This window comes from Pan paniscus, chromosome 14 (genome assembly GCF_029289425.2).
Source record: "Pan paniscus chromosome 14, NHGRI_mPanPan1-v2.0_pri, whole genome shotgun sequence".
Lineage (NCBI taxonomy): Eukaryota > Metazoa > Chordata > Mammalia > Primates > Hominidae > Pan > Pan paniscus.
In genome coordinates this window covers 45,113,870-45,130,484 of record NC_073263.2, presented here as the reverse complement: position 1 = coordinate 45,130,484, position 16,615 = coordinate 45,113,870, and the positions used below count along the sequence as shown (strand labels likewise).

The window sequence follows — 16,615 nt, the reverse complement described above, 5'->3', positions numbered from 1 at the left end:
ACCCAGATTATGGTAATTTGTTAGGAAACTAATGCAACAACAACAACAAAAAAGTATCTTAGTGATAATGAAAATTTTTCTAAATAGGGCTTTGTCCACTCCAAAAATCTCAAACTGGTCTTAATGGATAGATGAGTAATTCTTAGGAATTTTCATAGTAATTACACAATCTATAATGAAAAGAAGTCCATATAAATTTCAAGACCTTAGAAATCTGGTTTCTATACTCCTGCCTACTTACTCAAGTACTTATTTATTCCCAGTAATGATTCATAATCATTTCTACAATTAATTTTCTCTTTCTATTTAAGGTTATTTTCCTTGTCTTATCTTGAAGAACTTGATGTTTCCTATAATGAACTTACTTTTATTCCAAATGAAATTCAGAAACTCAGGTATTTTGGAAGTACACAGAAAGTTATATGCCCCTTAATTATATATTTAATAATGATTGTGATAGAGAAAATCGATCCTTTCATTTATTTAATAGCCATAAAATGTAATCTGTGAAGTACAAAGTTTACCAAACATGTAATTTGAATGATTGGTGTACAGTATTTTTAAGACATAACATTTCCAGAAATTATTTAAAGAACAGTACAGATGACTACTTAACAGAACGATAAGCTACTTATGTCCATTTGTCTGTGTGTGTACCTGTGGCTCTTATTATGTTTCATTTATTTTTTGTGAGGTAATATATTTATGCAAAATGCTAATAATACAAAATATAATTTTAATGCAAAGCTTCAATTCTTTCTAACATTAATAAAAGTCTGAAGTTTATCTATGTCCTTCTAGGTCAGTACTATACTGTTTTGATTGTGACTTCAGAATAATTTTTAATAACTAGTAGGGAGATTATTTTTCAATAATAGTCTCTTAACTATTCTCTTTAGAACATAATCTTTGAGATCATTTTGTATAATTTCTAGCACATCCAGCAACACACATAATCACAAAGTTAGAATTTTAATTGCAATTGCATAGAGTTTACTCATAAATTTGGGAGAATTTATATTTTTGATCAATTTTTCTACTCTAAAACATTTTTTTCATTTTTTCAGATCTTGTTTTATGTTCTTCATAGGAATTTATGACTCACTTCATATTTGTCTTAATAACCTTTTCAAAGTGTTTTATGATTGTGATTGTTACTATGAATGTAATGTAATATTTCTCTCATTTCCACTTGTTTCTAATTATTGTCAGTACAGAATAGAGAAAAGCTATGTACTTCTTTACATTAACTTCTTCTGTTAGTTCTGATTTAGTTTTACTACATTTTATTTTGTTTCCTAGGAACGTAATCTTCCATTTAGCAGAATGAGATAATTTTATCTTTGCTTTTAAAATATTTAAATCAATTATTTAATTTCCTATGTGACAATCTCTATATTTTAGTAGGAGAATTCAGTCTGTTCATATTTATTATGACCAACATATTTAATTTTTTGCTTCTCATTTTACTTTGTACTTATTATTTATTTACTTTCCCCTTTTCCTACCTATTTTTTAAGGATGCTGTTTGTTCTTTTTTTAAATTTTTGAATTTATTTTATTTTTAATTTTTAGAGACAGGATCTCACTCTGTCGCCCAGGCTGGAGTGCAGTGGCATGATCATAGCTCACTACGGCCTTGAACTCCTGGACTCACAATTCTCCTGCCTCAGCCTCCTGAATAGCTGGGACTATAGGTGTACACCACCATGCCTCGCTAATTTGTTTATATTTTGTAGAGATGGGGGTCTCACTATGTTGCCCAAGCTGGTCTCAAACTCCTAGCCTCAAGTGATCCTACCACCTCTTTTTTTCTATCTTATTAATTTTGGCATTCTATTGTACTACCCTAATCTGTTATTGGCTATCTTTCCTTTTCCCAAACTCATAATCAAACACATTTTCTTTAATATTTTATAAAGGCAATATAAAAAACTACTTCCGCCACCATGATGGTCTGTCTCCCCACTGCTGCCTTCCACTGTTCGTTGAGACCTTTAGAACACTGTTATTTTCCTGCTTTCTTTGCAAACTCATCTTCCCCTTATCCAACTCTAGGCTTTGCTGAAATAGTTTAGAAACTTTTGTTTCAGATTCTCATTAGTATTTTCCTTTGCATCATGTCTCTTTTTATTAAAGAATGCTTATTTAGCACTTAAATCTTACAAGCATTTTAGTTCATTCTCCTTTTGTATTTATCTGTATGTATTTCAAGACTCATTGTTTACAGCTGTTTCGCTCCTTTCCTCTCACCTGGAACCTGGCCGTGTCTCTTTTGATTCATTGGCTGTTTAGCGTTTTTCCTTAAGTATTTTCCTCAGACGGAATACATAGGTAATTTTTTCTCTGAATCTTTAACCCTGACGAATAAATGATGTCCTGAGTGAGTGGACAAGCTTTCATTCAGCGTGTTTCACAGTAGCCTCCATCATTGTGTCCTCCTCTAGTTTCCAGGGTGCTGGGGAGGCACCTGATGCCAGTTTGATTCTTTTTTCTTCCTAAGCGACTTTTCTTCTTAACTGGAAAGACTAAGATTCTCCCATAAACTTTGACCTTTCAGAATTTTATTAGATTATGCTTACAAGTTGTCTTTTTCTTAAGCTGTCTTTCCCGGAATTCAGTGAATTATTTGAATCAGCCAGCTCAAACTTCTCTTTTCTGGTTAAGAAAATATGTTTAAATAGTTCCTGTCCTTCTCCATCTGTTTCGTATTTTCTTCCTAAAATGCCTATTGTTTACATGTTAGGTCTCCTAGATCTGTCTTCCATGGTACCTAGATTTTTCCTCATGGTTTTTATTTATTTATTTATTTTGTTTTGAATTATTTCTTCTACTTTGTCATTGCTTCTAATTTGGATCGTCATGAAGATCATGTTCTTCTTTCATTCATCCACTTAACTTTTTAGTTTTACACATCATGCATTTTGGTTCCAGAACATCTCAGTGTGTCTGTGTGTGCCGTATTTGAATCTTGTTTCCCCACCCACCTCCCCAGCTTTGTATCCATCCCTCCACAGAAGATGCTCGTCCCAGGACATTTGCTTTGTGTGTTCTATGGGTTTTTCTCTTCTGGCCACTCTTTCTTCCATGTAAGTCCAATGGCAGTCACAGAACACCACTCAGAATGCTAAGAAAGTGAGTGGTGGATGAGGAGGAAGCTTCTCTGCACCTCAGGGTGCTCAGCTGCCAAGGCAGTCTCAACACAGAGCTATTCTAGCTTTAAGGATGGCTTAGCAGCCAGGTGCAGTGGCTCACACCTGTAATCCTAGCACTTTGGGAGGCCGAGGCGGGTGGATTGCCTGAGGTCAGGCATTCAAGACTAGCCTGGCCAACATGGTGAAAACCCGTCTCTACTAAAAATACGAAAATTAGCCAGGCGTGGTGGTGGCGGATGCCTGTATTCCCAGCTACCTGTGAGGCTGAGGCAGGAGAATCACTTGAACCCAGGGGGCAGAGCTTGCAGTGAGCCGAGATCAGGCCACTTCACTCCAGCCTGGGCAACAGAGTGAGACTCCATCTCAAAAAAAAAATGTTTAGCCTGCCTAGCTCTCTTAGAACTCATTGAGGGGAAGGAGGCAGCTAAACAGGTGTGTCCTTCGAGGTAAACCAACTCAGGCAGGGAGAGCCTCACCATGGCTATTCAGGTGAGCCGTGGTGAACCTTCACTAGTATTTGCCTAGAGTGTGCCACACTCATTCTGATTGTCCACATAGAATTTGTATTTCTCAGCTTGGGCTACTATAACAAAACACCATAGTCTGGGCAGTTATAAAAAACAGAAATTTATTTCCCACAGGCTGGGAAGTCCAATATCAAGGCCCCAGCAGATGTGGTGTCTGGTGAGGGCCCACTTCCTCATAGACAGCCATCTTCTCACTCTAATCTCACATGACAGAAGGGGTGAGGGCTCTCTCAAGTCTCTTTTATAAGGGCACTAATCTCACGCATGAGGGCTCCCGCCCTGATCTAGTCACCTCCTAAAGGCCCCACCTCCAAATACCATCACTTAAGGTGAAGATTTCAATATTTGAATTTTGGGGGGACAGAAACATTCAGACCAGAGCAGGGCTCTCTGCTGCCGGCCCCTAGGCTTGTGATTTGTGCAGAAGAAAAAGGTGGCCATGCCAGCTCTCTCATTCAGGACTGTGGCAGAGCCTGGGGTCTTGCTCACCTTTTTCAGACCATGAGAGGTGAATTAGTCAAACTCTGGTTGAGGGATAAAGAGAGCTGAGGTGCCATCTTCCTAGCCTCATTGTTTTAAATACCCTTGTTGATCACATTTTAATGTTATCAGGAGTCATAAATAAGTTCACTGTGTAGATATGAGTTGTGAAACTAGACTGTAAATGAGAATCTAGAGGCCCTCAGCAGTTTGTTTACCAAAGTTCACATATCAGCCTTTTCACCTCTAATACATTTGACAAGTTGGACCAGCCTTTGATTTGATTTTTATGTGTCTCTCATGAACAGACTCTTTTCTGTCTGCTTCTAGGACTAATTAGAAAGGAGATACATGACTGTACAAAAATACCATTAAGGCAAGTGAAAATAAGAAAATCAGTAATGTTGGTTCTCTTTGAATAAATAATAAGGGTTATTAGAAGTAATTGACACAGAAAAAACCCAGAGGACCCAGTTAATGAAAAGTCAAAGCACAAAATAGCACATAATATGTTCTGATAGCATAAATTTCACTATTTTGATTGGGCTTGAATATGTGTTGATGTTTAATTTGTCTATGAAAATATATTCTGTGTATCATACTATACTATATTTTATGTAATATGACATTGATTAATCTTGTGTTTGTGGATATTTCTTTTTCCATAGTGATGACATATTGCAAAAATCCAAACTATGTACTTAAACCGTGCTATTCACTCAAAGGCACTTATTTGCATAATACTATATTGGTTCTATTGCTTTATAAATTAATTCTCTTGATTCTAAAGAAATACTTAAATTCATACTTGTATTTTATTGGTACTAGTTTGATGCCAATTTTCATGAACAATTGAGGCAGAATTTTCCTTTAATATTATGAATTGTATAATACCTTTTAAAGTGTGGTTTCCTTTATTTACAGATCACTTGAAAAACTGACTGTTGATGGGAATGAACTGAATTTTTTCCCCCATGGAATTTTGAAGCTTAACCTGACAAAAATTCAGTTTGAGAATAATTTCACTCATCCTTGTTTTTGGAGAGATAATTCTTTGAATAATCCACAACAACTTACTCAAATTATTTCTTTGTTCATTGTCCAAAATAAACTACATAAATTTTATGATAAGATCCCAGTAGAAGTTCAGAAGTTACTAAAATGGTGAGCAAATGCTGAAGCCCTTTTAACCAAAATATACCTTTAAGCATTTAAAATGTTCTTCATTACAGGCTTAGATGACAGTGTCACTAACACGCACACATACTCCATGAGACACACAAAACCATACACACAATTCTTCAAATCGGTCCATCCAGTTCTTCGGGTATAATAATGTAGTCTGAATCCGGCCCCATTGTGTGATATTCTCAAGTTGTTACTTAAATCCAGTGTGAAATATGAGTTGTCTCTATGGCTGTTGCATAAATCTTTTCTATAAATTTCTAAGTTCATAGAAGTGGATTCTTCCAAAAAAATTATTTGGCTCCAGACATACGATTCTAGGAGGTGTTTCACTCCACTGTGATGTCATGGAGACCAGGAATAGAGCAGGCATGCATGGAGTAACCTCCCTCAGGGTATCAATGACCAGTGTTGGAATCATTGCCTAATCTCAAGACCAGGGTACTTAAACTCCCACATCCTTACAATCCACTTAGGCTTGTCGCTTACTTTCTTCAGATGGTAGAAGACGATTTTCATTGAATTATTGACCATCAGTGCTTAGGTTATTAATTTAACAAATATTTGCTATGTGCCTAAGTAAAATGGCTTACCAGGAATATATAAATTAGAAACATTGATTCAATAAAAGGCAGAAAACCTAAACAGCCTAGTAACTATTGGAGAAATTGAACAGTGGTTAAAAATCTACCAATGAAAAAGGAACCAGGCCCAGAAGTTTTTGATTTTATGGTATTAAGATGTCAATATTCATGAATGCATATGAGAAAGTGAGAAAAATCACAAAGGCAGTAATTTTTTTGAAGAATTATAACCTAACTAGTGTGTGGTAAACAGATATGGGATCATGAGATTTGGATTCACCACAAGGTATTTGGGAAGCTGAACTTGAGATTCCTGAATTGCATGTGGACCCCAAAAGAGGCTAAATGGTCCCAGAGCAGCGAACTAACTCTCCCAGCAGAAAAAAAGTGTTTGAGAGAAACATCCTTGATTTAGACTGTAAAGTTTCCAGAAAATTACATTCAAATGAATATTAGCTCACAGCTTAAAGAAATTTCCAAATATATGAGGAAACAAGCCACCAAGAAAAAAGCAAAACAATCAAACAGATACTAATTTCCAAGGACCTAGGATATGAGTATTGCAACTGTGACCAGGAAAATATGAGAAAGAAATGTTAAGTAAAATGAAATTCTAGAAACTAAAAATATAATAGTTAACATTAACTCAATGCATGAGTTAAACAGCAGATTATACACACCTGAAGAGAGATCTGAAAAAATTATAGTAAACATGTAGACCGGAGGTAAAGAGATTGGAGAAAAAAGGACATGATTTAACATACACTTGGAGACTCAGAAAGTGAGAACAGAGAGAATGGTGGGAGTCAATATTCAATGAGATAATGGCTACAGATTCTTAGAAGTAATAAAAGATATGAATTCACAGACATCATCGGGAGCTCTATAAAAGCTAAGTAAAATACCTTGTGGTAAAACTGAAGAACCCCAAAGACAAAGATAAGAACCTAAAATCAGCCAGGAAAAAAAAATCCCTCACAAAAAACAACAAATCAACTGCCAGCCACAGTGGACCAGTGACTGAAAAAAAATATTATTTTGCCCAGCAAAGCTTTCAAGAACAAGAGAATACATGGTATTTTCAGATAAACCAAAACAGAATTTACTCACAATAAATTTTCACCAAAGGAAGTTGCAAAGGATGTACATCAAAAAAAGAAAAATGATTCCAGAAGCAAGTTCTGAGAGGCAAGAAGGAATGGTGAGAAAAGCAGTTGGAAAATATGTAGGTAAACAAACATGATCTCTATGAAATAACAATGTCTATGATATGGGGTTTAAAAAATATAACTAAAACCAGACATCAAACAGTTAGAAATATAATTTTTAAAAGATACTTTTTATGATAGGAAGAAACAAACCTAATGTAGGAATATATTAAGTGAAAAATGTGCAAAACATTTATGGAAAAAAGCTGAAGCTTTATAGAATAGTAAAGAAGGCTGAAATAAATGGAAGAGTTATAGATATTTAGGGATAATAAGACTCAGTACTAAAAACACATTATCCCCAAATAGAGCTATAAATTCAATGCGATTCTGGTGAAGATGCCAATAGAATTTTCTCAGAAACTTAATAAGCTGATTCTAAAATATATATAGAAAAGGAGAAGATCCAAAATAGTCAAAATAAATCTGAAAAAAAAAAACCCTAACATAAAAGCCTTGCCCACCAGACATCAAGACTTACTATACAAAGTTAGAGAAGGTAATAAAGGTTGGTATTAAGTGCAAGGAAAGGCAAATCAACCAATGGAAGAGAAAACATAGTCCAGTTATTTTGTTCTCATGCATGTGGGAAAACTTGACATTTTGACAGAATAGCACTGTGGATCAGTAGTGAAAGAATAGACTTTGGAATAAATGATGCTGAGACATTTAGTCATCCACAAGGAAAAAACAATAAAATCAGATTCCTGCTGTATATATGTCACCATCAGACACACAAAAAAATCATTTCCATTTTGATTAAAGATTTAAATATGAAAAGCAAAACTTTAAAGCTTTTACAAGGAAGTGTAGAAGGCTCTCTGTATGACTTCATGGTAGGCAGACATATCTTAACTGCAAAGCAAAAAATATAAACAGTAAAGCAAAGTTTTATAAATTTGACAAAAGTGTAATATTTACATAAATATAAGATACTATCAATGAAATTAAAAGACAAGCCATTAACTGGAAGAAGATATTGCAGTGCTTAAAATAGTTGAATAATATATATATTATATATATAGTAGTCGCTATAGATATATATACTATATATCTATATATCTACTATATAGATATAGTAGATATACCTACTGTATAGATATAGTAGACACTATATATATATATATATATATATATATATATATATATATACACATATATAGTAGTCATCCCTTATCCTTGGGAGATGCATTCCAAGACCTCCAGTGGATGCCCGAAACCACGGGTAGCACTGAACCTTATATACATTGTGTTTTTCTATACATGCATATCTATAATAAAGTTTAATTTATAGGGGTGGTGGCGCCTGAGGTCACCATGGCTACCGAGCGCCAAACTGCAGAGCCGGTGGTGCCTTTGTTCGTGGATCAATACTTCACTCGCTGGTACAAAGCAGATGTCAAAGGAAGATCTTGTAAGGACCACTGTATACCACAGCACTCTAACCGAATATGTGTCATCACATTGGCAGAATCTCATCCAGTTCTTCAAAGTGGAAAAACAATTAAAAGCGTTCCCTGTCAGATCAGTCCCAACTGTAGCAGACTTCAGAACAAGGTCTCCGGGAAATTTAAGTGGGGGGCACAGTTTCTAACAGAACTTGCACCTCTCTGTAAGATTTACTGCTCAGATGGCGAAGAATATACTGTATCTAGTTGTGTTAGAGGATGTTCGATGGAAGTGAATGAAAAACATTCTCCATAAGCCATCTATTCTTCAAGAAAAGCCATCACTGAAGGCTACATTGCAGTTGAGTTACCCAAATTTGAAGAAAGTAAAAACATAACAGAAGGGTTACTGGCACAAAAACAGTATGAAGAAGTCATGGTGAAATGCATTAATGCCACAACAGTGGCGTCATGAGGACTGACATGGAGCAAAAAGCAAAGTGGGATTCTTGTTACCTGGCCTAAGCCATCAGTGCACGAAAGGAGAAGAACCAGTATATGTGAAGCATACTTCACAGCCATAGGCCGAGGAGGCCTGGTGCTTCACTTACCTTCGTTTCCCCTCTCTGGCTTGCATAATGAGCCTTGGTTCCCATTTGTCTTCAGCCTGCCAGATCTGGCCTGCCCATGTACTTACCCTGTTCTCTTGGATCTCTCTAACAACTGGCATGCAAGGAATGTTTTTCTGATTAAAAACAAACAAACAAAGCTCTTCGAAGAAAATTTAGAAAATATAGAAAAGTTTTAAGTAGCTAAGTAAAAATAATTTACACATTATCCCATAATCCAGAAGTAAATACGTTTGACCCTTGAACAACATGGGTTTAAACGTTAGAGGGTACCATAAACGAATCAAAAATATATCATTAACCAAACACAAAACCCACTTATAGAGCAGGCTGACTTTTCATATACTCAGTTTCCAAAGGGCCGACTGCAGGACTTGAGTTATGTGTGGATTTGGGTATATGTGGAAGGTCCTGGAACCGATGCCCCATGTAAACCAAGGGATAACTGTACTACATTTTAACCTACTTCTGTTTGAACATTATGGTATGGTTATTGCTTTTGCCTCATTGTCCTATTAGTTTGAAGTTTAAAAAAACCTAACCAGCCTTTCTTACCCAATCTGCTATAATGTGACTACCAAAAAGTCTAGTCCCAGCCCATCTGCCTCAACTCCTCTCCCTTTTAGATTGTAGGGAAGAGGCTGGAGTGCAGATTATATCTTCTGCCCTCCTTATGCCAACAAGATGGCCTTCCCCTCTGAAACAAAGTAAAACTGCAACACTGTGACTGCTTAAATCAGGGATATGTGAAAAGGCTATGAAAAATACAAAAGCTTTCCTAGGAAATGTATTATAATGCAGTGGGAAGCTAATTATTGAAGTATGCATATTGTAGTCACTCAGTCTCACATACTCTAGTTACCAGCAAATAAATTACTGAGAATATGTCATTCAAAGGCATAGAAGCCTTTGAAAGGAACAAATGCTTTCACATCATTTAAACTAAAAAAAAAAAAAAAACTCCAACAACTATGAATTTATAGTTTAAGATCAGTTTACACTGAATTTCAAATAAAAGGACTATAAAACTTGTCATTTTTCTGTAAGGGCTGTAACACATAAATATATTTCAATATCCCTGTTTTTAAATAAAATACACATTTATACAGAAAAAAGTTTATAAATTAGGCACAGTAAGAGATAACTAATAATAACAATAACTAATAACTAATAATAAAATAAGATAATTATAACAGTATGCCAGTATCACTACTGTCACACTTTGGGGCAATATTAAGTAAAATAAGGGTTACCTAAACAAGTCCTGCAATACCACAACAGTTGATTTGATAACTCAGAGGGCAACAATGGGTAGCGTCTACAATGTGGATGCATTGAACAAAGAGATAATTCCTGTCCCAGGTGGGCAGTTTAAAACTTACAAATTGCTTATTTACGGGATTTTTCACTTATTATTTTTGGACCACAGTTGATAACTGAAACTGTGGAAAGCAATACCTTCGATAAGAGGACACTACTGTATATCTTCCATAAATCAATAAGAAAAGATATAAACCATAGACAAGTAGATAAGTGATAGGAATATGAAATTCATGGATGACAATATACAGATAGGTGATAAACATGAAGAATGTAATATCACTAGTAATCAAGAAACTGCAATGTAAAATAGCAACAATCTTTTTTTAACTTACCTATTTTATCAAAATTTAAAAGACTGATATTGTGCTAGCTTTGGATGCCCAAAAATATGACTATCATCATGTATCATTGTTGGTACTATAAATTGGTGAAAGCTTCTTGGAAGGCAATTTGACAGTTTCTTAGACTTTAAAATAGCACCTTAAATCTCAGGAATCTGTCTTATAGAAATAGTTACATGTAAACACAAAGTTAGATACAGGGATTATAACTGCAGCCTAAATCTGCCTCAGTCAGAGAGTGGTAAAATAACTTGTGGCATATTCATACTATAAAACATTATGATGCTATTAATAAGAATGAATGTTTTGACATGGAAAGTTGTCCAAGACATTTTATTAAGTAAAAAAAGCAAATTGTTCCCACAGACACGTACATACACAGTGAGGGTGCACACATGTGAGAAAGATTCCATTTTTGTAAGAAACAGTTACTTATCTAGGAGCTGGAGGGGACAACCCAAGGGAAGAGCTTTAGTTATTCTAGGGAGAGGAGTTCCAGTGATTGAAGAGAGGAATAAGCAGGAATCTCTGTGTTTTTCTCTATATATTTCCTTATTGTTTGGAAATTTTACAAGGACTCATTTTCATGTAAATAAAAACTGACACAAGTGAATTATAAATAAAAGCAGCTGGAGGAGGAGCTGATAACAAATAGTTGGGGACATAGGGGAAAGATTCAGGGATGAAATAGTATTTGAGAAGGGTCTTGAAGGACCAGTAAAATTTGGAACTATGTCTTGTGTTCAAGGGACATTCCAGAAAGAGGAAACAAAATGGGAAAAGAGGGATGTGTACAAAGAGAAAAATAAATATTCAGCCAGAACAAAACATCCATAAAGGGTAGTGGACCGGGCGCGGTGGCTCACTCCTGTAATCTCAGCACTTTGGAAGGCTGAGGTGGCAGATCATGAGGTCAGGAGATCGAGACCATCCTGGCTAATGTGGTGAAACCCTGTCTCTACTAAAAATACAAAAAATTAGCGGGGCGTGCTGGCGGGCACCTGTAGTCCCAGCTACTCAGGAGACTGAGGCAGGAGAATCACTTGAACCCAGGAGCCTGAGGTTGCAGTGAGCCAAGATTATGCCACTGCACTCCAGCCTGGGCAACAGAGTGAGAATCTGCCTTAAAAAAAAAAAAAAAAAAAAAAAAGAGTAGCGGTGGCTGGGCATGGTGGCTCACGCCTGTAATCCCAACACTTTGGGAGGTGGAAGAGGCTGATCACCTGAGGTCAGGAATTCAAGAACAGCCTGGCCAACATGGCAAAACCCTGTCTCTACTAAAATTACAAAAGTTAGCTGGGCGTGGTGGCACATGCCTGTAATCCTAGCTACTTGGGAGGCTGAGACAGGAGAATCACCTGAACCCAGGAGGCAGAGGTTGCAGTGAGCTGAGATCATGACACTGGACTCCAGCCTGGGTGACAGAGCAAGACTCCGTCTCAAAAAAAAAAAAAAAAAGTACCAAGAAGTGAGCTAAAAAGAAATAAATGGAGTTAGCTAGTTGTCCATTGGAGATCACTGAATGCATTGGAAGTTTTTTCTTCGGGCCTTGAGAGTCACTGAGTCCAAATAGTACAAATAGACCTGGCAGTATGTCACAGATAGACTAGTGCAGGGGAAGGCTGGGTGGAGGTCAGTTAAAACACTCATGTCCATAACAGGTAAGGAGGGATTGATCCAAAGTAATAAGTATGGGTATGAACAGGCAGGAAATGCAAGACAAATTATGGAGGTAAAATTAACATACCTAGGTATGTGAGCTGAGTGAGAGAGGGAGGATGAAAAATGACTAAGGGTTCAATCTCATCAAAGATGACTGTGATATTAGTAAAAATAAGAACAGTGAGGGAGGGATTTGTCACCCAACCACTGTCATCCTCCAGTGTCTGCCCTTGGCTTTAATCCTGAATTTCTAGCTACTGAAAATTTCGATACTGTCCTACTTTTGCTGAGTTCTTTGGATTGCAGCTCAGCTGTAGGCTTGCACTAAAGTCACTCTAAGCTCATCTACTGCTGTCACTCCAATGGCTGCCCTGTCAATTAGCAGCTATGTATGTCTTTTCTGTCCTGTACAACTTATCATTGCTGTCTGCCTCTCTCTGTCTCTCTACCCACATTGTATCACCTCAGACAGAGAATCCACTTCCATTGAGAATGGGGTCAGAAGACTCATGTTCCACAGAATTTTACCTTGACTTCCTTGAGCATAACAATGATAGAAATTTTTGTTTGTTTTTATTTTTTCTTTTATTTTTGGTTGGCACATAATTATACATATTTGTAACATACAGGGTGATATTTCAATACATGTATATAGTATGTACTGATAAAATCAGCTTAGTATATCCATCACCTTATTTATCATTTCTTTGTGTTGTGAACATTTAAAATCTTCTAGCTTTTTGAAAATACACAATAAATTATTGTTAACTATATTCACCTACAGTGCTATAGAACACTAAAACTCCTATCTACCTGTGATTTTTTTTCCATTTTTAACCTCTCCTATCCTCCTCTTCCTCTTACCCTTCCCAGCCTCTAATAACCACAGTTCTACTCTCTACTTCCATGAGCTCAATTTGTTTTTAGTTTCCACATATGAGTGCCGTTCTGTGCCTGACTTATTTCACTTAACATAGTGTCCTCTAGGATCATCCCTGTTGCCACAAATGACAAGATTTTATTCCTTTTATAGCTGAATAGTATTCCATTGTGTGTATATACCACATTTTCTTTATCCATTCATCTGTTGATAAACATTTAGGTCAACTCCATATCTTGGCGATTGTGAATAGAGCTGCAATAAATATGGGGGTGCAGATGTCCCTTCAATATGCTGATCTCCTTTGCTTTGGATAAATACCCAGTAATGAGATTGCTGGATAGTATGATAGCTTTATTTTTAGTTTTTTGAGAAACCGCCATCCTCCATTCTGATGGCTGTACTAATTTACATTTACCACTGAAAGTGTGTAAGAGTTGCTTCTTTTCTGCATCTTTACCAGCATTTTTTACTTTTTGTCTTTTTTATAATAGCCATTCTCACCAGGGTAAGATATCTTATTATGGTTTTGATTTGCATTTCCCTAAATATTAGTGATGTTGAGCATTTTTTCATATACTTATTGGCCAATTTATATGTCTTGTTTTGAGAATATCTATTCTTTGATCATTTTAAAATCAGATTGTTTTTTTTTTTTTTGCTGTTGAATTAAGTTCCTCATATATTCATTAGTGCCTTGTCAGATGAATACTTTGCAAATATTTACTCCCATTCTGTAGGCTGTTGATTCTGTTGATTTTTCCTCTGCAGTGCAGAAGGTTTTTAATTCGAGATTAGTCCCATTTGTTTATTTTTATTTTTGTTGCTTATGCTTTTCAAGTCTTAGCCATAAAATCTTTGCCTAGGTCAATGTCCGGAAGCATTTCCACTATGTTTTCTTCCAGTGGTTTTATAGTTTGTTTAAATACTTAAACATATTCTTATAATCTGATGATTGTGAAATGGTATTTCTTTGCTATTTTGTTTTGTATTCCCCGATTACTAGGGAGATTGAAAAGCTTTACCTATGTTCTCTTGACATTCATTTTTTCTTCTTCTGTGAATAGTCTATGCCTGTACTAATGTTAATGTACTAATGGATTAATATTTTTAAACTGATTTCTAACCATTTAAAAATATATTATGGACTCTAATTCCATACTAGGTTATGATAGTACTTTTATTTTTTTAAATGATATATTTATTTTGTATCATAAAAAATAACATGTTTATTATAAAAAAATAGAAAATAAAGAAACACATTATAAAAAAACATAAAACCCCTGTGATCACATTTCCCAAGAATAATAACTATTTTCAATTTGGGATCTATCATTAGAGTTTTTTCTTGTTATGCATATATACCTTTTTGTTTTAAAAAGCTAGGATTGTATTATACATATACCTACTTTATTGTTCAGCTCTTTTAGCGTTTAGTCTTTCACTTAATGGGTAGCACTCACCTAGCTGGTAAGCTCAATGAAGATAAGGGCCATATTTTATACTATTTGGAGTCTTGGATAGCACAGATACTTTAGTAAAAATTTATTAAATATTGACTTGCTGTTTCCTCCATTTCAGCACATCCAGGTGTGAATGGTGTCATGGTCCCAAGTTTGGTGAAGGTTTTCGTGTCATCCGATCCTGTGATATTTTTGGAGCATCACAGCTTCCAGTTATGTTTTATGTCTGTTCTCCTTCTTGCTATAGAAGAATAAAGGAAAGCAGTTTTGTTTTAGATGGTAGTCCTAGTAGAAGAATAGCTCTAGATGTGGAGTTGTCAAAAGAATTATAGTACAGTGATTTATCGTATGTGTATATATATATATATTCATATATATATAAACTTTACTGGCTTTTACTGCATATATATCTGCATATAGTAATTCATCTCTTTGAAAGTAGAGGTTCTGTTTGGAAGACGTAAGTGTCTTCTCATATGAATGCTCTTTGTAATTCTAGCTCCTTATGAAAGTTTGTGATTTTTTGGGAATTGTTGCAATTACCCAAGGAGGATTAGTAAAGCCTTTAGATTTGAATAAAGCTCTAGAAAATTTCTTTCAGAGCCTGTTTACTATAAAAGGAAAAATGTTGGAATCCTTTGCAAAATGGGTTATGTCTTACAACTGGTCTTTTCATGCATCCATACTAAGTGACGAGATAGCATTGCAGAGTCATCAGTGGGGTATGTGCTGCATAGAGCTTCAATGTCACACATCCAAGTGCTCAATGCTTGTGCATTTCTGTGGAAATCTGACCAGCACCTTCCATCTCAATTGTAGGTTGTTTTGGGGAATAAAAGATTAATTCTATCCCCATTTGTTTGTTTAAATTAATGTCCCAGGTTCTTAGAGAACTGGTACAGTCTTTAATTGTTACCTTGAACTTCATGTCCTAAAGCTGAGAAACTGGACATTAGTCTGATTCCATAGGCTAGCACCAGCATCTACCAAGGCCTACAGTGATAGCCTGACACAAAAATAAAATACAGCTTACAAAATAACATTGCAAAGCAGCATATACATATAGTAAAACTTACTTTAAGAATTAACGTTTGGTAAGAGAAAGATAAAAGGGCATTTTGATATACAAACAACTTTAGAATGGCATAGAATTGTTTCACATATCTTTACACACAGTTCACTTAAATCTCAAATATCATTGCTAAATTTAGTGATATGAAATGATTTAAACTTACACAGCTATCATCATTAATGTCAGAAAATACACATTGTCATGTTTGTGTGTGTCTTTTAGTGATATCATTTAAATAAAGATAAATCAAGCAGAATAATTTTTCTATTGATTTCAATAAATTGCAATGCTTACACGCTTTTCCTTGAGACTCTGTTTCATTTTTCAGCAGAATCAGGTAAACTTTGCTTTGCTTGATAAGTATACACTATATTCTCCAGCATAAGAATAAAATTATTTATAATGAGAGAAGTAACTACCATATTACACATGCATACAGAAAGGGATATTTATAGTATGATAAATTAATTCATTAAAATGTAATATACTCATAATTAGAAAACAAGATGAAGAAAATAATACTAACTCCCTGTGGCATATAGTTTATTAATACTCACCCTTGTTCCTGAAATATTTCTTGGGGAAGAAATATGTTTATTTATTTATTCAAAACATGTTGGGTTTTGGTTTAACTGAGTAATTTCACAATGAAATAGGAAATAAAAAAGAATAGCTTTCAAGGGAAATGACAAATTCTGAAGGACGTTTCAAAACTAAA

At 35.3% G+C, this 16,615-nt stretch overlaps 1 protein-coding gene and 1 pseudogene across 2 annotated transcripts in view; both read left to right on the top strand.

The window, feature by feature from the left end:
- Nucleotides 1-16,196, top strand: part of LRRC63 (leucine rich repeat containing 63) — a 65,912-nt gene extending 49,716 nt beyond the window's left edge. For both annotated transcript variants that reach the window (XM_055096730.2, XM_034936703.3), the window contains 3 exons: nucleotides 312-395; nucleotides 5,087-5,326; nucleotides 14,944-16,196. In XM_055096730.2, the coding sequence (XP_054952705.1) occupies nucleotides 312-395; nucleotides 5,087-5,326; nucleotides 14,944-15,157 (538 nt within the window). In that variant the 3' untranslated portion in view covers nucleotides 15,158-16,196. The remainder of the gene's footprint in view (nucleotides 1-311; nucleotides 396-5,086; nucleotides 5,327-14,943) is intronic.
- LOC106634360 (protein Abitram-like) lies at nucleotides 8,377-9,017 on the top strand (annotated as a pseudogene).
- Nucleotides 16,197-16,615: the final 419 nt, after the last annotated feature.